Genomic DNA, 26,700 nt, shown 5'->3' with positions numbered 1-26,700 from the left:
TTCCACTTAATAGTTTTCACGGGACGGACCAAGTCACAATCCTCTCGGTGCACGCCCACACGCCCGTCACCTAGCATGTGCGTCACCTCCAAAGTAAGCACATGATACCAAATTCCGGGGTTTCATACCCATAGGACCAGATTTATAACTGTTACTTACCTCAAAACATGAAATTCTTTACTCTGCTATGCCTTTGCCTCGCAAATCGGCCTCAGAATGCCTCGAATCTAGTCACAAATAATTCGTTTCAGTCAATAAAATTTATTGGAATTAATTCCATAAGAAAATATAAATTTTCCATAAAAATCTGAAATTTAGCTCAAAATATCGTCTGTGGGGCCCACGTCTCGGAACTCGACAAAAGTTATAAAATATGAACGCCCATTCAACCACGAGTCTAACCATACCAAAATTACTAAATTCCGACCATTCGGCCCTCAAATCCTCAAATTTATCCAAGATGGTTTTCAAACTTTTTCAACTTAATTCACCAATTAAATGATAAAAACAACCATGGATTCGGGTAATTTAACAAATATTGAGTTAAGAACACTTACCCCATTGTTTCCTCTGAAAAATCTCCCAAACATCGCCTCAATCCGTGCTCAAAATCGTTAAAAATTGAAAATGGGATGTAGTCCCATTTTCAGAACTTAAACTCTCTACCCAGTCATTTGCTCGAAGCGATCGCGAACATTCCCACGCGATCGCGAAGAACAGTTTTTCACAGCCCAGATTTAACCCTACGCGATCAGGGACTTTTTCACGCGATCGCGGTGCACAACATCACAGACCTACGCGATCGCAGACTCGTCCACGTGATCGCGAAGCACAAAACATATGACTTCTACCTTCTCTCCACTTACTCTACGCGACCGCGACCTTCTTCACGCGTTCGCGAGTCACAAAATCTCAAAGCTATGCGATCGCATCATGCTTCACGCGATTGGGAAGCACAAAACTCAGCGGGCCTCAATTAACCTTACGCGATAGCGGATATCCCCACGCGATTGCGAAGCACAAAACCTCTACTGACCAACTAAGCCTACGCGATCGCAGACGCATTCACACGATCGCGTATACGCAAATCAGATACAGATATCAGAAAATTCCAGCAGCTGTTTAAATCCAAATTTTGATCTGTTAACCATCTGAAACTCACCCGAGCCCCTCGGGACCTTAACCAAATATACCAACAAGTCCTAAAATATCATACAAATTTAGTCGAACTCTTAAAAATGCTAAAACCACGAATCATACCCCAATTCAAGCCTAATGAACTTTGAAATTTCCAATTTCTACAAACAACTCTGAAACCTATCAAATCACGTCCGATTGACCTCAAATTTTGCACACAATTCATAAATAACATAACGGACCTATTCAAATTTTCTGAATCGGATTTCGACCCCGATATCAAAACGTCACCCCCCCTTCTGGTCAAACTTCCCAAAAATTCAACTTCCGGCATTCCAAGCCTAATTCCACTACAGACCTCAAATAAATTTTTCGGACACGCTCCTAAGTTCAAAATTACCATACGGAGCTATTGGAATAATCAGAATTCAAATCCGATGTTTTTTACACATAGGTCCATATCCGATCAACTTTTCTAACTTAAATTTTTAATTTTTGAGACTAAGTGTCTCATTTCACTTCGAATTCTTTTCGGACCCGAACCAACTAATCTGGTAAGTCATAAAAATATTGTAAAGTATAAACTGAGTAGTAAATAGGGGAATGGTGTTATAATACTCAAAATGACCGGTCAGGTCGTTACATTCTCCCCCTCTTAAACAAACGTTCGTCCTCGAACGGGTTTAGAATAATACCTGGAGTCTCAAATAAGTGTGGGTATTTACTCCGCATCTCCTGCTTAATCTCCCAAGTAGCTTCTCTGACTGGATGGCCTCTCCACTGCACCTTCACTGATGTTATGTTCTTTGACCTCAGCTTTCAAACCTACTGGTCTAATATAGCCGTTGGCTCCACATCATAAGTCAAATTATCGTCCAGCTGCACTGTACGGAAATTCAGAATATGAGACAGATCCCCGACATACTTTCGGAACATGGATACATGTAACACTGGATGAACACCCAATATACTAGGTGGCAAAGCAAGTTTATAAGCCACATCTCTAATTTTCTTAAGTATCTCAAAAGGCCCAATATACCGAGGGATCAACTTGTCCTTCTTCCCGAACATCAACACACCCTTCATGGGTGAAATCTTGAGCAGAACCTTCTCCCCAACCATGTGAACAATATCACGAACCTTCCTGTCGGCATAACTCTTATGTCTAGACTGTGCCGTGCAAAGCCGTTCCTGAATCACTTTGACCTTCTCTAAGCAAACTCTGCGAGTGGCAGAAATTAATCCCAAGAACCCCCAAAATCAATGACACAAGCATGTAGCATATCCTCCAATATCTGAATAGTGCGCTCGGACTGTCCGTCCATCTGAGGGTGAAATGCTATACTCAGAATTGCACACACGAAAGAAAGTTTATCTGATTGTGTTTGCGGTAGCTATGCGGTCCGCAAAACACTTTTGTGACCGCATAAGCTGTCACATAATTTCAATTCACTAGGCCTTCTAGGGTTTTGTTTGCAATGACTTTGCGGACAGTAAACCAATTATGCGGGCCGCAGAGATTATCTTCTTCGGTCAACAATGGTCAAACCTCCCACCTACACAATTCCTAACACTCGCAGGCAAAACGTTAACCACCAATCTCCCACACAGGTACCCACCGCACATGTTTGAGAACAAAAACGAGATATGGAGTTCAAATGATGGGCATTATGCAATGAATTCACAACAAAGAGGGGAAAGGGTCACATACCAGATATCAGAGCAAGGCGGAGATGAAATTTGAGTTATGAGCGAGGTAAATTCCTTAATTTCGATCCTTGATATGTGATCTGTGTGCGTGATTAAAATGTTTTTGGCTTTTCTTTCGTTTCTTTTGTTTTTGTGTTTTTGATTTTGTGAGAGTTGTGAAGTGTTCGTGTGTGAGTGGGATTGACAGTATGCGAAGGGTTAGGGAGTTATACCAGGACGTTTTGCGTTGGGCAAGTGGTCGCATAACACATTATGCGGTCGTATATGTGTTATGCGATGATTTTAGAGCTGGGTTATTTACCTCCATTCTGCGATGCATTTTGCTATCGCATAATTGATATGCGGACCGTAGAACTTGAACCCTTACCACAATTTGCACACCCAAATTCTCTGACCGTGTCTGCGACTACTATGCGGTTCGCAAAGTCATTATGCGACCGCATAGTTGCCGCAAACCCCTGATTCACTTTTTGTTTCTTCACTTGATTTAGTCCTTGCACCATGTTTCATGGTATATTGGGCTACCTTCACTATAATACACATGTCAACCTATTCAACACTAACAACTAAAGAAAAAAAATGTTACCATGCATGGGTTGCCTTCCAAGAAGCGCTTGATTTAACGTCGCGACATGACTATGTTGGTCCCTTTTGGGCTACTCAGTGGTGGGGTTGGACTATCCTTGAGAGCAAATTGCTCTACCAAATGCTTGTGTCCTGTTGTGCCCAGGTAATGCTTAACTCGTTGGCCATTTACTTTGAAAGTTCGAAGTCCGTTCTCCGATTCTAATTCAATAGCACCGGAAGGGGACACATTCATAATTTTGAACGGGCCAGACCATTTGGATTTGAGTTTGCCTGGAAATAACTTGAGTCTCGAGTTGAAGAGCAAGACCAAGTCACCAGATTTGAATTCCCGCTTCAAGATCTTCTTGTCATGAACAAACTTCATTCGTTCCTTATACAAGGCTGCATTCTCATAGTCATGGAGACGGAATTCTTCCATTTCGTTGAGTTGTGTCATTCTCAGATTAGCAGCTTCAGCCCAGCCAAGATTCAACCTTTTCAGAGCCCACATGGCTTTGTGTTCAAGCTCCACGGGTAAATGACACGCCTTACCTAAGACTAACCGGTACGGTGAGGTGCCAATAAGAGTCTTAAATGCAGTGCGATATGCCCACAACGCATCATCTAGCTTCCTTGACCAGTCAGTCCTGTTTGCATTGACAGTTTTTGCTAGGAAGTTTTTAATCTCCCTATTGGAAACTTCAACTTGATCACTCGACTGAGGATGATAAGGTGTGGCCACCTTGTGCTTTACGCCATACTTTTCGAGCAGCCCGGTGAATTCCTTGTTGCAGAAATGAGAACCACCATCACTAAGGATGGCCCGGGGAGTACCAAACCGCGTGAATATGTTCTTCCTTAAGAATGCGGTCACACTCCTTGCCTCATTGTTGGGCAAGGCGATTGCCTCAAACCATTTGGAGACATAGTTCACGCCCACTAAGATATATTTCATGCCATAAGAACTCACAAAGGGACCCATAAAATCAATCCCCCACACATCAAAGATCTCGACCTCCATTACAAAATTCATAGGCATCTCATGCCTTTTAGAGATTGATCCTTGCCTTTGACATTGATCACAAGCCTTGACTATTTGATTCGCGTCATGGTAGATCGATGGCCAATAGTAGCCACATTCAATCACTTTTGCGGCCGTCCGATTTCCTCCATGATGACCCCCAACCGGGGAGTCATGGCATGCCTTGAGAATTGGCATTACCTCATCTTCCAGAACACATCGCCGAATGATGTTGTCGGCACAAATACGAAACAAGAAGGGCTCCTCCTAATAGTATTGCCTACACTCCTATAAGAACTTTTTCTTTTGATATGTTTTCAAGCCATCAGGGACAAGGTCGCTAACCAAATAGTTAGCAGTATTGGCATACCAAGGAGTGAATGTGTCAGACAATGCCAATATGTGCTCATCTGGAAAAGCATCATTGATGTCAAAGTTCTCTTTTGGCCTCCCTACTTCTTCAAGCCTAGATAGGTGATCCGCAACTTGGTTTTCTGTCCCTTTTCGATCCCTGACTTCAAAGTCAAACTCTTGCAACAAAAGGACCCATCGAATCAATCTTGGCTTGGCGTCCTTCTTCGCCATAAGATAGCAAAGAGCAGCATGATCAGTGTAGACTATCACCTTGGATCCTAATAAATAGGCCCAAAATTTTTCAAAAGCATAGACAATGGCAAGAAGTTCTTGATCGGTCACAGTATAATTTTTTTGAGCACCATTGAGTGTCTTGCTTGCATAGTAGACAGGATGAAGGACTTTGTTATGTCGTTGTCCAAGCACCACCCCAATAGCTACACCACTTGTGTCACACATGAGTTCAAATGGAAGAGACCAATCTGGTATGACAATAATAGGTGTCGTGGTGAGCTTTTCTTTCAATTCCTCAAATGCTTTAAGACACTTTTCATCAAATACGAATGTAGCATATTTTTTAAGGAGCTTACACATGGGGTTTGAAATTTTTGAGAAGTCCTTGATAAAACGCCTATAGAAATAGGCGTGCCCCAAAAAACTTCAGACACCCTTCACTGAAGTGGGTGGAGGAAGCTTAGAAATAGTTTCAATCTTTGCTCGATCAACCTCTATGCCTTGTTTGGAAATTTTGTGGCCCAAAACAATTCCCTTATCCACTATGAAGTGGCACTTTTCCTAGTTTAGTACAAGGTTTGTTTCTTCACATCTTTTGAGCACTTGTCTAAGGTTGTCAAGACAATGCTCAAAGGAATCACCCACTACAGAGAAGTCATCCATAAACACCTCTAGGAAATATTCCATCATGTCCGAGAAAATTGACATCATGCACCGTTAGAAGGTAGCCGGAGCGTTGCATAGCCCAAATGGCATCCGGCTAAAAGCCAAAGTCCCATATGGGCATGTGAATGTTGTCTTCTCCTGATCTTCCAATGCAATGTTGATTTGGTTATAGCCGGAATACATCCAAGAAGCAATAGAATGACCTTCCCGCTAGCCGATCAAGCATTTGATCAATAAAAGGAATAGGGAAATGGTCTTTGCAAGTGGCACTGTTGAGCTTCCGGTAGTTCATGCAAACTCTCCATCTGGTCACAGTCCTTGTTGGGATGAGCTCATTTTTCTCATTTTGGATCACGGTCATGCCTCCTTTCTTTGGCACACATTGCACCGGGCTCACCTAAGAACTATCGGCAATGGGGTAGACTACCCCGACGTCTAACCACTTGATGATTTCCTTCTTCACCACCTCCTACATGGACGGGTTTAATCTTCTTTGATGCTCCACACTAGGTTTTCTTCCTTGCTCCAACTATATTTTGTGCTCACAGATTCTGGCGGGAATCCCTCGGATGTCCGTTATTGTCCACCCAATGGCTTGTCGATGTTTCTCTTAGGACATTCAATAAATGATCTACCTGCACATCATTCAACAAAGAAGAAACGATTACCGGTAAAGTATCATTAGAGCCAAGAAATTTATACCTTAAGTGTGGTGGAAGTGGCTTAAATTCAAGTTGTGGCGGCTCAATAATTGAAGGCTTTGCTGGGGGAGTGGCTATATTCTCTAAGTCAAGAGAAAGCTTCTTTGGTGCGTAAGTGTAGGACCCAAGACCTTCTAATGCATTCATCGATTCCATGTACCCCTCCATGTGTTCACCATCAAAATTTACCAATATCGCCGCCAAAGCCACACCTAGGCCTTCTTCTTCCATCTTCATTTCACTTGTGTCCTCTACCTCATCAACAACATCAATGACTGAGATGCCTTCATATGCATGTGGCAACTTCATACCCTTACTTGCTTGTAAGGTGACCTCTTCATCATTAACTCGGAACTTGATTTCATTTCGTTCCGAATCCATAAGTGCTCTTCCGGTAGAAAGGAATGGCCTACCCAAGATGATAGGGATTTCTTTGTCAACGGCACAGTCAAGGATCACAAAATCGTCTGGAAGGAGGAACTTTCCCACTTTCACTAGGACATCATCAACAACTCTCACTGGTCTTTTGATTGAACGATCGACCATTTGCAACCTCACGCTTGTAGGTCTCAGCATGCTTAACCCCGCTTGCTTGTAAATAGCAAGAGGAATCAAGTTAATGCTAGCCCCATTGTCACAAAGAGCCCTTTCAAAATTTTGCAAGCCAATAGTGCATGGAATGGTGAATGCTCCCGGGTCTTCTTTCTTTTCAACGTTAGTTGTTGCAATAATGGAGCTAACCCGGTGAGTCACATTCACCACTTCATTCTTGGTGGTTCTTTTCTTGGTTATCAAGTCCTTTAAGTATTTAGCAAAACTCGGCGTCTCTTGAAAGGCTTCCACAAATGGTATGTTCACCGACAATTGCTTGCGAATGTCATAAAATTTCTCGAATTTGCTATCATCAACCCTCCTAGCAAGTCTTTGAGGAAACGGAGGGGAAGGTCTAGGAATTTGTGCTAGAGCTTTTGGTGCTTCTTTCACCTTTTTCTTTACCTTTTCATGATTTGCTTCTTGGACTTTCACTTCTTTTGGGAGCTTTTCTACTTCATCAACAATCAGCACTTCAACTCGTGCCTCAACCTCTTGCTCAAGATCATCTACTCCAACAATTTGTTCATTTTCTTCTTGAAGTACCTTCCCGCTTCGCGTGGTGATTGCCATGCAATGAGAAATTAGACCACTCCCATTACCTTTAGGGTTTGCAATTGTGTCACTTGGGAGTGTGTCCTTTAGCTTTGGATTTTTCTCTCTTGACAAATCTCTCATTTGCATTTCTAGCTTTTGTATGGATGCGGTGTGTGACCCCACAAGTTAGGCCATGTTTTTCATTGTAGTGTCACCTCTTTCTTGATTTTGCAATATTCTTTCAAGCATTCCCTCCAACCTGAACTCACTTGAAGAACCTTCTTTATAATGCGAGGAGTTAGAGTATTGCCCCTTTGGTGGAACATAGGGGTTTGAACTCCGGTTTGCATAGTTATTGTTGTTGTTGCTCCAATTACCTTGACTTGATCCACTTGATCATTGTGCCACAGTCGATGGGCTAGCCCTTGCGGGTTAGGCCTCCATTGATTTTGTTGGCGATAACCACCTTGAGAATTATGGACATAGTTTGCTTCCTTGCACTCTTGATTCACCATGGGTTGGATATCTTCCACAATATTTACTTTCTTAGTCTGACTTTCCGTGAACATCTTGGTCAACACATTAATGTCGGTGGCAAGCCCAACAATCACTTGGTCTCTCTATTGGTTCTCCTTAATCATGTTGGTCAGTGAGGGAGTACTGTATGTAATTCCACCTGTGGTATCTTCCGAGTGCCAAGCTTGGTTGTGCTCAGACATCTTATCTAGAATCTGTGTAATCCTTGGGAATGTTTTGTCCATGAAAGACCCATCCGCCGCACTTTTGGCTATTGATTGGTTCAATGGATCCAAACCCATGAAAAATTTCTCCAAAAAGATTGCATCCATAAAACCATGATTCGACCATCTCACTAGGTATAGCTTGAAACGGTCCCATGCCTCATGTAAGTGTTCTCCTGGTAGTTGTTTGAAGAAGAAGATTTTATCTCTGAGCTCGGACTTCTTACTTTGTGGGAACCATTTAGCTAAGAAAGCACGGACGATTTTAGGCCAAGAGTGTATGTAATGAAGAGGTAGATTTTGGATCCATTTCCTCGCCTCTCCAGCTAATGAGTACTTGAATACCCGTAGTCTCAGGGCATCATCTGTCACACTGTTCTGCTTATGCATCGCACACACACCCAAGAAGTTTCTAAGATGTTGTGTTGGATTATCATGGAATTTCTGAATAATCCCTCCGCCTTAAGTATTAAGATTAAACCATGTTCCACTTTGAAGGTAGCAGCATCAACTCGCAGAGGGACAATAGCGTTTGTATCCTCAATGTATTCCTCGATATCTGCAAAAGAATTCTCTTCTTCCTTATACTTGGCCATGTTTACCTAGCACACCAAGCAAATCAAGAAAAGTGTGATGGAATAGAAAAAGATGTAAAGTAAAGCACACACTAATTAGTAATTTCAAAACCGTATTCCGCGGCAACGACGCCAAAATTTGATACGCTGAAATTACATCTTAATAAATAGTGTAAAGCGATCGATGTCAAATATAATAACCCGACTAGGTTGGGGTCGAATCTCACAGGGAATAGGTGTGAAAAGGTTACTTGAGTAGTGTGAAACTTGACTTAAATCGTAATTCTATTCCGTTAGCTAAAAAGAGTGTTGTAATTGAGTGAAATGAAAACAAGTATAATATTGTGAGATTGTATTTAATTTGATTAAAGAAACCAAGGTTGTGTCCCCTTCAATGGAATGTAATGCTATCAGTGTTAATATGATATATTTCTAATGAGAGATCCTTTGATATGCAAATGATTTCTAAATGACTACTCAATATTTTCCAATAGTTGAGTAGTATTTCCTCTTTATGATTTTTCCAAATATAAAAGAGTTGCAATTAAGAATAATCAATATATGCCAACTAGAATCCACTTATTCCTAAGCGATTCTATTAAACAAGGTCTAAAGACTTGAGTTTTTGATATTCACTCCTACCAAACCTTAACCCACTTTTCCAAGTAAAGAAAGGGTAAAATGGCATTTGTTAATGTTTGCAACCACCAACAATAAATGAAGAATAAGAAGTGAATAAATATCAACCAACTATTATATATATATTCAATGGTAAACACCCATTAACATTACACCCATTTAGGGTCCACAATCTTAGTATTTAAGACTAGCCACTCATACTAAAATACAAAGATAAAACAATAATTAAAGTCATAAGGCTTACAAAAGTGCAAGAATCTTTCTTCTAAAGCTTCCAAAATAATGGAATATTCAATACCTTCAATTGTAGTCTCCTTTTCAGCCTAGATACCCCACAAAAGCCCTCATAAATCTATTTATAGTGGGCTAAAAGTCGGAGCCAAAATTGGACAAAAATAACCCTGCAGAGCATTTATGCGACCGCATACTGGTCACAGATCACGTATGCGGTTCACATATTCTTCGAAATCATCGCATAATCTCATGTCTCCAAACCCAACTCTTGACCGCATTTCAATTATGCGGTCTGCATATCCATTATGCGACCATATATTCTTCCGCAGAAGTGCTTCTCAGCTTTCTTGATTTCAGTTATGTGATCACTATGCGGTCCGTATAATCGTTATGCGACCGCATAATGAATCGCATTTTCTCCTCTTCAGTTAACCAAAAATCTGCTTCAGTCTGCGATGGTTATGCGGTCCGCATATGCTTTATGCGACCGCATACTTGCATCATTTCTGCCTTTTTGTGGCTTTTTGACTTCTTTTCCATGTTTTTGGATCCTCAAGCCTCATGCACTTCAAAACACCAAAACTTCATAAGAATTAACTAAAAATGAATTGAAAGATAAGATAAAGTCTATGTAATTAGTATCAAATGTGCCGAAATTCTACGGCATATCAATCAACCATACCAAGTAATAATAGATCAACTCTAGTCTCCAGTTCACCAATAGTTACCACACACGACCGATGCACACGGTATACAGTAATATTATCGCCCACCGGTGTAGATACACAAATAGGTGAAACTAAGGACTTACATGGCATATCCATATAATTAGTAAAATATGATGATACATATGAATAAGTATAACCAGGGTCAAATAATATAGAAGCCTCCATGTGGCACACTGAAACAATATATGTGATCACTGCATCTGGGGCAACAACATCTGGCCTGGCAGGAAAAGCATAGAATCGAGCTTGAGCGCCACCTGATCGTCCTCCCCCTCTTGGGAGACCCTTAGCTGCCTGACCCCACCCCGAGCTAGCTGGGCGGGTGGTAGAACTGTTGGTGCTGGTGCCATCAGTCGAGCAATCTCCTGTGGAGCCCCACTCAACAGCCTAGGACACTCTCTCTTGAAATGACCAAATTCCCTGCACTCGAAACAACCCCTCCTCTGACGGAACTGCTGCTCCTGATAATCTGAGGAATTACCTGTAGAAGCCTGAGCTGACGAGGCATGATGAGAACTCTGCGCTAGTAGTGCACTGAATGAAGGCTGGCCTGAGTGATCACTGTAAGAACTGTGGCTAGCTAATGCACCACGATGAGCTGCACGGCCCGTCTGAGCGTGTCTGTAAGAACGACCCCTACCGCGGTAAAACTGACCCCCTGAAGGAACACCGCTATAATCATCTGGACCACGAGGCCTCTTAGCCTCCCTCTCTCCACGTTCCTGGGTACGAATCATCTCTACTTGGCGAGAAATGTCAACTACCTCATCAAAAGTAGCACCAGATACCCTCTCCCTAGTCATAAGTAACCGTAGCTGATATGTGAGGCCAACTTAGAAAATCTCATCTCGTACTGTGTCACAGACATGCCATCCTAATGTAACTGCTCAAACTGTCTGCGCAGCTCCTCTCTGCGAGACTGCGGCACGAACTTCTCCAAAAAGAGAGCGGATAATTCCTGCCATGTAAGTGGTACTGCACCAACTGGCCTGTGCCTCTCATAAGCCTCCCACCATCCGAAGGCAGCCCCAGAAAACTGAAAAGTAGTGAACGAGACCCCACTGGTCTCCAGAATACCCGTTGTCCGAAGCATCCGTTGACACCTATCCAGAAACCCCTGAGCATCCTCTGACTCAGTACCGCTAAATGGTGGAGGTCGAAGCCTCTCAAATCACTTAAGTCTCCTCTACTCATCATCTGCCATAACATGAACTACCGGGGCCTGAGCAGTTGCAACCAGCTGGGCTGGTAGTGCCCTCAGTATATGAAGTCCCTGCACTACCTAGTATGGAGTACGGGCAACAGGGGTATGAGTACCTCCCCCGGCCTGAGCCGAAACCACCTGTGCAAGACCAGTGCAAACTGTCAATATCTGAGCTAAAGTCTTCTGAAGGCCTGAAATATCGATAGGCACAGCTGGTGCCTGAGCTGGTCCTGTCGGCTCAGCTATATCTGGAATCTGCTCCTGAGCTGGAGCAACTGGTGGTATTACAGGTGCTGGTCCAACTGTGGTACGAGCTACACCTCGACCTCTACCTCGGCCCCGGTCTTTCGCCGCCCTAACTGGTGGCACTGGTGGCTGACCATCCGATCCGGTAGTACGTGTCCTCGCCATCTGTGAGAGAATAGAAAAACAAAATTTTAGTTTTCCGGAATCAACAAATCCACACGGCAGAATACAAGAAAGTGAAATTTTTCTAAGGGTTCGGTAGCCTCTCGAAGATAAGTGCAGCCGTCTCCGTACCGATCCGCAAGACTCTACTAAACCTGCTCATGACTCATGAGACCTATGTAACCTAGGCTCTGATACCAACTTATCACGACCCAAAATTCCAACCTGTCATGATGGCTCCTATCTTGATACTAGGACAGCTGAAAATCTCAAAAAACCACAATTTCTCTTTAAGTTTGAAAATATAATATTTAAATACAATACAAAATCCCACAAATACTGAAACGAACACTCCCCAAAATTTGGTGTCACTGAGTACATGAGCATCTATTATGAATACAAGTCTGAAAATACAGTCTATAATAGTCTGAGACCAAATACAGTAAACAAGGAGATAAGGAAGGAGAGGCAAGGTCTGCGAAATACGACAGCTACTTCAGAATCCTTGTAAAATCAGCTATGCGAAAGAATCAACACCCGCTATGTCCGGGAACACCTGGATCTGCACACAAAGTGTAGGGTGTAGTATGAGTACAACCAACTCAGCAAGTAACAATAATAAATAAAGAACTGAAGATAGTGACGAGCTACACAGTTATAGTTCACTTTCAGTAATTCCAACAAAGAATAGACATGCTTTCAAATCCGACAGTTTAAAAATCAATTTTATACAGGTCAAGTTCATGTAATCCGGATATAAATCCTTCAGAGATTTCACAACAATGACAGATAGCAACCAAGTACAACAACAAATGCAAAGCAAGTACAACCTCTCAGGCAACAGTCACTCAACTCATCACAACATCTCAACCACTCGGCTCTCGGCCCTCAGCACTCATACTTAATAGGTACCCGCGCTCACTAGGGGTGTACAGACTACGGAGGGGCTCCTACAGACCAAGCGCTATAATTTGCACGGACAACTCACGTGCTGCACGGACAACTCACATGCTGCATGGACAACTCACATGCCATAGTATAAATATCTGGATCCGCACGGACAACTCACGTGCTATAATATAATATAAGGATCTGCACGGACAACTCACGTGCTGCACGAACAACTCACGTGCTATAACATAATGTCTTACAATCAGGCCATCGGTCTCGCTAAGTCACAAATCTCTCCAGTCTCTCGGGCTCTCGACAAATCATGAAAATCAGCTGAAACAACAATGATATGATGCATCAATAATGAACAATAGAGAATGGGAGAAAATAATCAAGTAAATCGTGACTGAGTACAAAACAACAATTAAGCAGATAGTTCAACATGTACACGACTTCTGTGGGTCCCAACAGTACCAACATGTATCCTAAACATGGTTTATAGTCAAATTTTCACAACTCATAGAGAGCACATAGCTAACAACAAGTTATTCAACTTTATAGCTTTCACGGGACGGACCAAGTCATAATCCCCTCGGTGCACGCCCACACGCCCGTTACCTATCATGTGCGTCACCTCCAAAGTAATCACATGATACCAAATTTTGGAGTTTCATACCCTCGGGACCAGATTTATAACTGCTACTTACCTCAAAACGTGAAATTCTTTACTCTGTTATGCCTTTGCCTCGCAAATCGACTTCCGAATACCCCGAATCTAGTCACAAATAATTCGTTTTAGTCACTAATATTTATTGGAATTAATTCCATAAGAAAATACAATTTTTTCATATAAATCCAAAATTTAGCTCAAAGAATCGCGCCGTGGGGCCAACGTCTTAGAACTCGACAAAAGTTACAAAATATGAACGCCCATTCAACCACGAGTCTAACCATACCAAAATTACTAAATTTCGATAAAAATTCGGCCCTCAAATCCTCTAATTTATCCAAGAGGATTTTCAAACTTTTTCAACTTAATTCAGCAATTAAATGATAAAAACAACCATGGAATAGGGTAATTTAACCAATATTGAGTTAAGAACACTTACCCCGTTGTTTCCTCTGAAAATCTCCCAAAAATCGCCTCAATCCGAGCTCCAAATCATTAAAAATGGAAAATGGGATGAAATTCCATTTTCAGAACTTAAACTCTCTGCCCAGTCATTTGCTCTACACGATCGCGAACATTCCTACGCGATCGCGAAGAACAGTTTTCCATAGCCCAGATTTAACCTTACGCGATCGCGGACTTTCCCACACGATCGTAATGCACAACATCACAGACCTACGCGATCGCGGACTCGTCCACGCAATCGTGAAGCACAAAATGCGTGACTTCTACCTCTGCTCCACTTACTCTATGCGAACGCGACCTTCTTCACGCGTTCGCGAGTCACAAAATCTCAAAGCTACACGATCGCATCCCGCTTCACGCGACCGCGAAGCACAAAACTTAGCAGCCCTCAATTAACCTTACGCGATCGTGGATATCCCCACGCGATCACGAAGTACAAAACCTCTACTGACCAACTAAGCCTCCGCGATCACAGACGCATTCACGCGATCGCGTATAAGGAAATCAGATCAGGTATCAGAAAATTCCAGCAGTTGTTTAAGTCCAAATTTTGATCCGTTAATCATCCGAAACTCATCCGAGCCTCTCGGGACCTTAACCAAATATACCAACAAGTTCTAAAACATCATACGAACTTTTTCGAACCCTCAAATCACCTCAAACAACGCTAAAATCATGAATCATACCCCAATTCAAGCCTAATGAACTTTGAAATTTCTAATTTCTACAAACAACTCCGAAACTTATCAAATCACGTCTGATTGACCTCAAATTTTGCAAACAAGTCATAAATAACATAACGGACATATTCAAATTTTCAGAATCAGATTTTGACCCCGATATCAAAAAGTCAACCCCCGGTCAAACTTCCCAAAAATTTAACTTTCGGCATTCCAAGCCTAATTCCACTACAGACCTCCAATAAATATTCCGGACATGCTCCTAAGTCCAAAATCACCATACGGAGCTATTGAAATTATCAGAATTCAAATCCGACGTCTTTTACATATAGATCCATATCCAATCAACTTTTCTAACTTAAATTTTTAATTTTTGAGACTAAGTATCTCATTTCACTCTGAATTCCTTCCGGACCGGAACCAACTAACCCGGTAAGTCATAAAACAACTGTAAAGCATAAATTAAGTAGTAAATAGGAGAACGAGGTTATAATACTCAAAACGACCGGTCGGGTCGTTACATATATATAGCTTAAATTTAGTATGTTGATAACTATTCTAATTTGATAAGTTTAGTGGAATATGGATTTTAGTACTTCCCAAACATCCATTTTATTTACTCTCAATCTTTTCGCCACTATAATTTCAAAGTCATTTGGAATTGGTACCGCTTCTTTTTCTTATCTATAGTTAGATATATCTCTTTCTCTTTTATATATATATATATATATATATATATATATATATATATATATATATATATATATATATATATATATATTAGATATCCCAAAAATTTTTAGTCGGTTAAACAAAATTGATATATATGTTTGTCTCGTACATTCTTTAACTTTAAACTTTTTATTATTTTATGTTGAATGACAAGTGGTTCTAATTGTATTTTTAGTATGAAGAAAAGTCTTTCTTTCTTAAAACTTGTACCTGATTAAACAACGCTATATAAATAAAACAGAGGAAATTTCACATTATAACGACAAGGTATAAGTGGTTATCGGTTGTCACGCTCTCCGCGTATAAGTTGGGTGTGGGGTGCGCGGTCGGGCAATTCGGATTGAATATAAAAAATTCAGTTTGAATTTTTTATTTTCGGATTGAAGAAATGACAATTCAAATCCAATATAAATAAATTCGGATTGGATCGAATTTTTTAAGTTTGGATTCAGATTAATCGATTTGAATATTTTGGATTTTCAGTTTTGAGCTTATAAGTTGACATGTTTCTTCTACGATAATGAACATCCAAAAGAACAGTTCATGTTAAAATGCCTAAAAAGTTCTTTATTTTTACCGCAATCATCCAAATAAAGTATTCAAGTAATGAAATCATCATCAAGGAAATACAACAAAGACATTAGTAAGGCCGATAAGAAGTAGAAATAGTAAAATCATGTCCGAATAGAAATTCTTCTGATAGTAACTTAGTAATTAGTATTGAATATATGAGATTATGTCTAATGGTGTCACGACCCAATTTCATCTATAGGTCGTGATGCCGCCCAACACTATAGGTAGGCAACCCAACTAGTAATTTAAACACATATTCAATCCTTTTAAAAATTAACCGAATAATTAAACTCTTCTTACTTGCAATAATCAAGATAATGTGAAAAGATCTGGTAAATTAAAATAACCAAGAAAATAATTAAATCCAAAAATTATACTAGTGTGTGTGCCAAGACCTGGTATCACAAGTGTATAAGCATCTAGTAAATTATACAAAAATTTAAATACTGTCTGAAATAAAATAGACAGAATAAAAATTCAGAAAAAGGCACTAATTGCTGCATAATGGCTCGGAAGGGCAGCTCACCACTAAGCCTTTGGATATCATGGGTGCGCCGATAGGTCCAACTATAGCACCTATATCAGGTCCTGCACAAAAAGTAAAGCAAGTGTAGCATGAGTGTGTAAACAATGTGTACTAGGTAAGTATCAAACCTAATCTCGAAGAGGTAGAGACGAGATGGTCGACTTTGACATTCACTAAGGGTCAATAATAATAAATAAAATAAAAATAAAAATATTTAAATCAATATGATTCACAAAGTTAACAATAATTTTATTTAACCAACATAAATAATTAAATTCCTTCAAATGCAACAATTCCCAATCTATTAATTAAATTCACAAGCTGCAATTAAAATATCAAGGTATTGTGTAATTATTATTATTAGGCACGATTTCTGTCGAGGGACATGCGGCGTGATCTATAGATGCATCTATACTGCTGAGGCGTTCGGCCCGCTCCATAAGAAAGGAGGGCATTTTCTTATGTACATCGGAATGAGAGGATGCACAATTTCTTTTAACAATTAATTAATTTATACAGAAAAATTAAGTATATTGGATTTCCAGCTTTTACTATATTTTCCTAACAAATCACAATATATTACAAATAATATAATTAAATAAAGAATACAATTTACACATGTAATTAAATGATTTGAGTTCTAAATTACCCGAACTTTAGCATAAATAGTAGCTACGTACGGACTCTCGTTACCTCGTACGTACGTAGCCCCCACATTTAGCAACAATTATTAATTTAAATCACCTATGGGGTAAATTCACCCTCACAAGATTAGACAAGAGACTTACTTTGTCTCAAAGTTCCACTTTCCGATCAAATGTCTCGTAAAACCTCAATTCAATGCAGAAAAATCCAAAACTATCCAAAAGTTATATAAAATATTTAATACATGTTCAATGATTCGAAATTCATCTATTAAATAAATTACCCTATCCAAATTGGTAAAATTTCTAAAATTCACCCCTGGCCCACGTGCCCGGATTCCAAAAATATTTGGAGGCAAACATTACCCTTAATCTCAAGAACTCAAATATATAATTTCTATCCAATTCCATAACCATTTTCGTGGTTAAAATTAGGCTTTTTATCTAAACCCTTGATTTTCAAGATTTACCAGTTATAATCTACCCATAATCTAGGTATTTCACTCAAGGTGTGTAGAACTAACTTACCTTAAATTTGCTAGTTGAAATTCCCTCTCAAAAGCTCTGAAATAGCCCAAAAATGAAGAAATATGGGCTCAAAAATGTCTGAACCCCCGATTTTTAACCATTCTGCCAAGCAGTGGTTTCACATATGCGGCTAGCTAGCCGCTTCTGCGGAAAAGGTATCGTAAATGAAGCTTTCCGCCCTAAGCCGACCCTTCGCTTCTGCAGTCAGCGGCTCGAATCTGCGAGTCCGCTTCTGCGACTTGAAAGTCCCACATGTACCTTCTCCGCACCTGCGCTTCTCTCCTTCGCAGGTGCGGATCGTTTTCCGCATCTGCGGTTCTGATAGAACTGGGGAGCTTCAGATTTGGCTCTCAATTTCCAACTTAGTCTGAGCCTCGTCCGATTAATGTTCGGGGCCCCCGAGGCCCCGCCTGAACATACCAACAAGTTTTAAATCATAAAACAGACTCGCTCAAACTCTCGGAACTTGTAAAACAACATCAAAACTAAGAATCATACCTCAAACCAAATTGATTCAACTTAGAAATTTCAAATTCTTCAAACTTACTCCGAACGCGCAACATACTTATACTACTCGGAATGACACCAAATTTTGCGTGCAAGTCGTAAATCATCATACGGAACTATTCCCAAACTCGAAATTTCAAACGGACCTCGATTACTCCAAAACCTACTTCAAACCAAATTTAAAGAACTTTAAACCTTCAAATAGTTAATTTTTACTATTAAGCGCTAAAACGCTCTCAGGTTATCCAAAACCCGATTCGAACATACGCCCAAGTCCAAAATCATCATACGAATCTATTGGAACCGTCATATCTCAATTTTAGGGTCATTTTCTCAAAATGTTAACCAAAGTCAAACTTGGCCTCTTAAAGTCAAACTAAGGAGCCAATTGTTCTGATTACAACCCAATCACTTCCAAATTCTGAACCAACCATCCCCGCAAGTCATAAATTAATAAAAGCACATATGGGGAGTTTTAGTTAGGGGAACGGGGTTCTAAAAGTCAAAATGACCGGTTGGGTCATTACATTCTCCACCTCTTAAACAAACGTTCGTCCTCGAACGAGTTTAGAATTATACCTGGAGTGCTGAATAAGTGTGGATATCTGCTCCGCATGTTTTTCTCGGCCTCCCAAGTCGTTTCCTAGACTGGTTGGCCCCTCAATTGGACTTTTAGTGCAGAAATCCTCTTAGACCTCAACTCGCGAACCTATTTATCAACAATGGCAAGTAGCTCTTCTTCATAACCCAAGCTATTATCTAGTTGAACTATGCTGAAGTCTAACACATGTGACATGTCGGCATGATACTTTCGGTGCATAGATAAATGGAAAACTGGATGAACTCCTGATAGACTGGGAGGCAAAACAAGCTCGTAAGCAAACTCCCCAACTCATCTCAACACCTTAAATGGGCCTATAAACCATGGGCTCAACTTCCCCTTTTTTCCAAATCTAATAATTTCCTTCATCAGTGAAACTTTCAAGAGAACTTTTTCACCTACCATAAAAGATAAGTCAAGCGCTTTCTGATCCGCGTAACTCTTCTGTCTGGACTGTGCCGTACGAAGTCGCTCCTGAATCAACTTTACCTTTTTCAAGGCATCCTTTACCAAATCAGTACCATATAACTTAGCCTCACCAGGCTCAAACCATCTGATGGGCGAACGACATCGCCGATTATATAAAGCCTCAAGTGGAGCCATCTCGATGCTGGATTAGTAACTGTTATTATAAGCAAACTCGTCCAAAGGCAAGAAACGATCCCACTGGACTCAAAGTCAATCACACATGCCCTGAACATATCCTCCAAAATCTGAATTGTCCGCTCTAACTACCCGTCGGTCTGCGGATGAAAGGTTGTGTTGAGATCTACACGGGTCCCCAATTCACTCTGTATTTCTCTCCGAAAATGTGAAGTAAACTGAGGGCCTCTATCGGATATGATAGAAATTGGCACACTGCGCAACTGAACTATCTCCTGAATATATATCTGGGCCAACCTCTCTGAAGTATACGTAGTCACAACAAGAATAAAGTGTGCCGACTTGGTCAACCTGTTGACAATGACCCAAATTGCATCAAACTTCCGCAAGGTCCGCGACAACCCAACTAGAAAGTCCATAGTGTTGCGTTCCCATTTCCACTCTGGTATAGTCATCTGCTGAAGTAGGCCACCTGGTCTCTGGTGCTCATATTTAACTTGCTGGCAATTTAGACACCTAGCTACATACTCAACTATGTCCTTTTTCATTCGTCGCCACCAATAATGCTACCTCAGGTCACGATACATCTTCGTAGTGGCTGGATGAATAGAATACCGAGAACTGTGTGCCTCCTCTAGGATCTGTTTCCACAGTCCATCCACATTAGGAACACATAGACGATCCTGGAGTCGCAGAACACCATCTGCTCCAATAGTAACTTCCTTGGTACCACCCCGTAGTACCGTTTCTCGAAGAATCATTAAGTATGGATCATCATACTGGCGAGCCTTGATCTTCTCAAATAATGAAGACCGGGCTACAACACATGCAAGAACTCGGCTGGGCTCTGAAATATCCTGCCTCACAAGTCTGTTAGCCAAGGACTGAATATCTAAAGCTACTGGCCTCTCTTCTGCTGAAATGAAAGCCAAACTACCCATACTCTCCGCCTTTCTACTCAAGGCGTCTGCAACCACATTTGCTTTGCCCGGATGATACATGATAGTGATATCATAATCTTTTAGTCACTCAATCCATCTGTGCTGTCTCAAAATTAGGTTCATCTGCTTGAACAAATGCTACAAACTGCTATGATCAGTTTAAACTTCACAAGACACCCCATAAAGATAATACCTCCAAATCAAGAGCGTGAACAATCGCAGCTAACTCCAAATCATGTACTGGATAATTCTTCTCATGGGGCTTCAGTTGACGTGAAGAATACGCAATAACTCGCCCTTTCTACATCAATACACAACCCAAGCCAATGCATGAAGCTTCACAATACATCGTATACATCCCCGAACCGGAAGGCAACACTAACACCAGTGTTATAGTCAATGTTGTCTTGAGCTTATGAAATATCACCTCACAATCATCGGATCATCGGAATAGAGCACCCTTCTGGGTTAATTTGGTTAAAAGTGCTAGAATAGATGAAAAACCTTCCACGAACCGACGATAATAAACTACTAAACCCAGAAAACTCCTAATCTCAGTCATCGAAGTGGGACGATGCCAATTCTGAACTGCCTCAATATTTTTGGGATCAACTTTAATGCCCTCGCCCGATAAAAAATGCCCCAAAAATGCTACAGACTCCAGTCATAATTTACATTTGGAGAACTTAGCATATAGCTTTTGTTCTCGCAACGTCTGAAGCACCACTCTCATATGCTGCTCGTGCTCTTCCTTTCTACGCGAGTAAATCAAAATATAATTAATGAAAACAATGACAAATGAATCAAAATATGGCCCAAATACCATGTTCATCAAATCCATAAACGTTACCGGGGCGTTAGTTAAACCGATGGACATCACCAGAAACTCATAATGACCATATCTAGTCCAGAAAGCAGTCCTCGGAACATCTGAATCCCGAATCTTCAACTAATGGTACCCCGACCTCAAGTCGATCTTAGAGAACACTCTAGCACCCTGCAACTGGTCAAATAGATCATCAATACGCTGCAACGGGTACTTGTTCTTAATAGTGACTTTGTTCAATTGACGATGATCAATATACATTCACATCATTCCATCCTTCTTATCCACAAATAATACCGGTGCATCCCAAGGCGATACACTCGGTCTGACGAACCCTTTGGCTAGTAACTCTTCAAGTCGTTCTTTCAATTCCTTCAATTCTTTTGGAGCTATGCGATACCGTGGGATAGATATAGGATAGGTATCCGGGACCAAATCAATACAGAAATCAATATCACGATTAGATGGCATGCTTGGAAGATCTAAAAGAAATACATCGAAGAACTCCTGAACTACAAGCACTGAATTAATAGTCGAAGTCTCTGCAGTAGTATCTCGAACATAGGCTAGATAAGCTAAACAACCCTTCTCAACCATATGTTGAGCCTTCATAAAAGAAATAACCCGATTAGATGCACTAACAGACGAACCCTTCCACTCCAACCTAGGAAATTCTGGAATAGCCAAGGTAACAGTCTTGGCATGGCAATCTAGGATGGCATGACATAGAGATAACCAGTCCATGCCAGGATGATTTCAAAGTCGGTCATCTTAAGCAATATGAGATATGCTCTAGTTTCATAACCACAGAATATAATAATATAGGATCGGTAGATCCGATTCACAATAACAGAATCGCCCACAGAAATGGACACATAAACAAGAGTACTCAAGGAGTCACGAGAAACACCCAGGAAATGAGCAAATAGAGACGACATATAGGAATATGTAGACCCTGGATAAAATAATACGGAGGCATCTTTGCCGCAAATAGAAATAATACCTGTAATCATAGCATTTGAGGCATTTGCATATGGTCTGGCCGGAAAAGCATAGAACCGAGTTGGAGCGCCAACTGGTTGGCCTCCGCCTGGCTGACCTCCACCTCTAGGACGGCCCCTATCCACTTGTCCTCCACCTCTTGGTGGTCGGACGACTGGTGGAGCAACTGGTGCGGTAATCATAGGTTGCTGACCCAGCTCCAATGGTCTACCCCGAAGCTTGGGGCAGAATCTCCGCATGTGACTGGGATCCCCGCACTCGTAATAACTCTTCGGTGTGATGGGCTGCTGACTAAGAGTCTGGCCCTGGTGACCTGAATATCCACTGGAAGAACCCTGAATAGCTGGTGAGCGATAAGAACTCTCTGTCATAGCACTGAAACAAAGTCGCACTGGAGGACCCCGAGGAGATGGTGGTGCTAGATATGGGGGCCTGTTGGACTGCCCTCTCATGAACTGACCTCTGCCCCCAGACAGAGCACCTCTGAACTCTCCAGAATATCTAAACTGCTTATCTCTCATACCCTGCTCTCGGCTACGCCGACGCACACCCTCAATCCTCTAGGCTATCTCCATGACTAGCTCATAAGAAGTACCCATCTCAACCTCTTGAGCCATAGTGGTCTGAATGCCAATATGTAAACCCACAACAAACCTCTGCACTCTCTCCGCCTCGATAGGGAGTATCATAAGTGCATGGCGAGATAACTCAGAGAACCTCTCCTCATAATCGGTCATTGACATCTGACCCTGCTGGAGCTGCTCAAACTGAAACCGCAACTCTTCGCTCTGGGAGGGTGGAATATACCTGTCCAAGAAATACGGGTGAACCTGTCCCAAGTCATGGGAGGAGAATCTACTGGTCTGCCAAGAAGATAAGACGTCCACCATCTATGGGCCCTGCCCTCTAGCTAAAAAGTAGCAAAGTCTACCCCATGAGACTCCAATATCCTCATGTTGTGCAGTCTGTCCCTGCACCGATCAATGAAGTCCTGGGGATCCTCATGTCGCTTACCCCAAAAGACAGGAGGATGTAGTCTACTCCATCTGTCCAATAGTTTTTGCAGATCAGCGGCTGCAGCTGGCCTGGGCTCAGGTATAGCTGCTGCCACTGGCTGGGCTCCACCCATGGGTAGTACACCCTGGGTCTGATAAACAGCAGCTGCCTGCCCATGAGCATGTGCGGTAGGGGTCTATGCTCATCTGCCCTCCTGAGATGTGGCTGGGTCTGCCGGAAATAAACCGGCCTAAGTCATAGTGTCCATGAACCGTAGCATAGGACCCATGATATCCTGGAATCCCGGTGCAGATGTGAAATCCACCGGAGCTGGCTCTACCACAGGTACCTCGCCATGTTCCTCAATGATGTGATCCTCTAGACCCACTGGTGGCCTAACTGGAACTGTCATGGGACATCCTCGTTCCCTACTACGGGCTGGAGCCTTCCCTCGGCCTCTAACAACTGGGGGAGTAGATCTTCCCTGGTCTGGAGCCTCGTTAGAGCGCCTTCTCACCATCTGTGAGTGAATAAGAGAAAGATATTTAGTACTACATCAATCGCACGATAGAATATGAAGAAAGGTAGTTTCCTAACACTTTATAGCCTCTCGAAGATAAGTACAGACGTCTCCGTACCGATCTGCAAGACTCTATTAGGTCTGCTCATAACTTTGTGAGATCTACATGAACCTAGTGCTTTGATACCATGTTGTCATGACCCAATTTCACCTATAGGTCATAATGACACCTAACACTACAGCTAGGCAAGCCAACTAGTAATTCAAACACATATTCAATCCTTTTAAAAATTAACCGAATAATTAAACTCTTCTTACTTGCAATAATCAAGACAATGTGAAAAGATCTGGTAAATTAAAATAACCAAACAAATAATTAAATCCAAAAATTCTACTAGTGTGTGTGCCAAGACCTGGTGTCACAAGTGTATGAGCATTTAGTAGATTATACAAAAATTCAAATACTGTCTGAAATAAAATAGACAGAATAAAAATTCAGGAAGAGGCAGTGATTGTTGCAGAATGGCTCAGAAAGGAAGCTCACCACTAAGCCTCTGGATATCGTGGGTGCGCGTCGATAGGTCCAACTATAGCACCTGTATCAAGTCCTGCACAAAAAGTGTAGCAAGTGTAGCATGAGTACGTAAACAACGTGTACCCAGTAACTATCAAGCCTAATCTCGAAGAGGTAGAGACGAGATGGTCGACTTTGACACTCACTAAGGGTCAATAATAATAAATAAAATAAAAATAGAAATATTTAAATCAACACGATTCACAGAGTTAGCAATAATTTTATTTAACCAACAGAAATAATTAAATTCCTTCAAATGCAACAATTCCCAATCTATTAATTAAATTCACAAGCTGCAATTAAAATATCAAGGTATTGTGTAAAGACGTGCGACGCGATCTAGAGATGCATCTATATTGTCGAGGCGTTCGGCCCGCTCTACAAAAAAGGAGGACATTTTTTTATGTACCTCCGGAATGAGAGGATGCACAATTTCTTTTAAAAATTAATTAATTTATATAGAAAAATTAAGTATATTAGATTTCCATCTTTTACTATATTTCCTTAACAATTCATAATATATTACAAATAATTTAATTAAATAAAGAATATAATTTACACACGTAATTCATGATTTGAGTCCTAACTACTCGGACTTTAGCATAAATAGTAGCTACGTACGGACTCTCGTCACCTCGTGCGTACGTAGCCCCCACATTTAGCAACAATTATTAAATTAAATTATCTATGGGGTAAATTTCCCCGCACAAGATTAGATAAGAGACTTACCTTTTCTCAAAGTTCCACTGTTCGATCAAATGTCGTGTAAAATCTCAATTCAATGCCGAAAAATGTGAAACTATCCAAAAGTTATATATAATAATTAATACATGTTCAATGATTCGAAATTCATCTATTAAATAAACTACCCTATCCAAAATTGCCCGGATTTCGAAAATATTCGGAGAAAAACGTTACCCATATTCTCAAGAACTCAAATATATAATTTCTATCCAATTCCATAACCATTTTCGTGGTTAAAATCTTATTTTTATAAAAATCTAGGTTTTTTATCTAAATCCTTAATTTCCAAGATTTACCAGTTATAATCTATCCATAATCTATGTATTTCACTCAAGGTGTGTAGCTTAAAGTTGCTAGTTGAAATCCTCTCTCAAAAGCTATGAAATCGCCCGAAAATGGAGAAATATGGGCTCAAAAATGTCCGAGCTCCGATTTTTAACAATTCTATCAAGCAGTTGTTTCGCATCTGCGGAAAAGGTATCGCAGATGCAATTTTTTCCCCTAAGCGGCCCTTCGCTTCTACGGCCAGCGGCTCGCATCTGCGACTTGTACGTCGCACCTGCGCCTTCTCCGCACTTGCGCTTCTCTCCTTCGCACCTGCTCCTTCGCAGGTGCGGCCCTTTTTCCGCGTCTGCGGATCTGACAGAACTCGGGAGCTTCAACTTTGGCTCTCAATTTCCATCTTAGTCCGAGCCTCGTCTGATTAACGCACGGGGCTCCCGGGGCCCTGCCCGAACATACCAACAAGATTGACATCATAAAACGGACTTGCTCGAACTCTCAGAACTTGTAAAACAACATCAAAACTAAGAATCATACCTCAAACCAAATTGATTCAACTTAGAAATTTCAAATTCTTCAAACTTACTCTGAATGCGCCGAAACATACTTATACTACTCAGAATGATACCAAATTTTGCATGCAAGTCGTAAATTACCATACAGAACTATTCTCAAACTCAGAATTTCGAACGGACCTCGATTACTCGAAAACCTACTGTAAACCAAATTTAAAGAACTTTAAACCTTCAAATAGTTGGTTTTCACTATTAAGCGCTACAACCCTCCTGGGTTATCCAAAACTCGATTCGAACATAAGCCCAAGTTCGAAATTATTATACGAACCTATTGGAACCGTCAAATCCCGATTCTGGGGTCGTTTTCTTAAAATATTGACCGAAGTCAAACTTGGCCTCTTAAAGTTAAACTAAGGAACCAATTGTTCCGATTTCAACCCGATCACTTTCAAATTTTGAACCAACCATCCCCGCAAGTCATAAATTAATAAAAGCACATACGGAGAGTTTTATTTAGGGGAACGAGGTTCTAAAAGTCAAAATGACCGGTTGGGTCATTACAAATAGTTAGGATAGTGGACTTATTACTATTGACTTATAAATAATGGACTAAATTAAAAATATAAAAGTTATAAATTTTCAGATATCCAAAAATCTGAAGTATCAAATTTAATATCCAATCCGAAATCCAAAAAATTTAAAAATTAAATACGAGATCCAATCTATAATCCAAAAATTCAAACCAAAAGTTCAAACAATTCGAATTTCGATTTGGATTTTGGGTTTACCTAAACTATGCCCACCCATAGTTGGGTGGCATAAAAATTGCAAAAT

General features: G+C 40.9%; 2 protein-coding genes and 1 non-coding gene across 3 annotated transcripts; 1 reads left to right on the top strand and 2 right to left on the bottom strand.

Moving 5' to 3' along the window:
- Positions 1–6,231: 6,231 nt before the first annotated feature.
- On the bottom strand, positions 6,232–7,665 carry LOC138891361 (uncharacterized). The gene has a single exon (XM_070194236.1). It carries the CDS (start codon positions 7,663–7,665, stop codon positions 6,232–6,234), a length of 1,434 nt encoding a protein of 477 aa, XP_070050337.1.
- Positions 7,666–8,367: 702 nt separating this feature from the next.
- Positions 8,368–8,474, top strand: LOC117281013 (small nucleolar RNA R71). The gene has a single exon (XR_004511597.1). It is a non-coding gene; the product is annotated as a small nucleolar RNA R71 (small nucleolar RNA).
- A 10,497-nt stretch (positions 8,475–18,971) lies between these two features.
- LOC138905713 (uncharacterized) lies at positions 18,972–20,467 on the bottom strand. Its single transcript, XM_070194235.1, has 2 exons — positions 20,037–20,467; positions 18,972–19,116 (listed from the first exon to the last, which is right to left on the bottom strand). Exons 1-2 carry the CDS (start codon positions 20,465–20,467, stop codon positions 18,972–18,974), a joined length of 576 nt encoding a protein of 191 aa, XP_070050336.1.
- Between the last annotated feature and the right edge of the window lie 6,233 nt (positions 20,468–26,700).

Source organism: Nicotiana tomentosiformis, chromosome 2, assembly GCF_000390325.3.
Source record: "Nicotiana tomentosiformis chromosome 2, ASM39032v3, whole genome shotgun sequence".
In the NCBI taxonomy this organism is placed as follows: Eukaryota; Viridiplantae; Streptophyta; class Magnoliopsida; order Solanales; family Solanaceae; genus Nicotiana; species Nicotiana tomentosiformis.
This window is presented reverse-complemented; position numbering and strand designations above follow the sequence as displayed.

What these genes read in the sequence shown, in the direction of transcription:
- LOC138891361 (XM_070194236.1), bottom strand. Translation starts at nt 7,665, where the DNA reads ATGCAAATGAGAGATTTGTCAAGAGAGAAAAATCCAAAGCTAAAGGAC.
- LOC138905713 (XM_070194235.1), bottom strand. Translation starts at nt 20,467, where the DNA reads ATGTATCATCCGGGCAAAGCAAATGTGGTTGCAGACGCCTTGAGTAGA. An exon ending in AAGATGTATCGTGACCTGAG is followed by an intron (nt 19,117 to 20,036) that starts GTAGCATTATTG and finishes TTTGCCTCCCAG; the next exon opens with TCTATCAGGAGTTCATCCAG.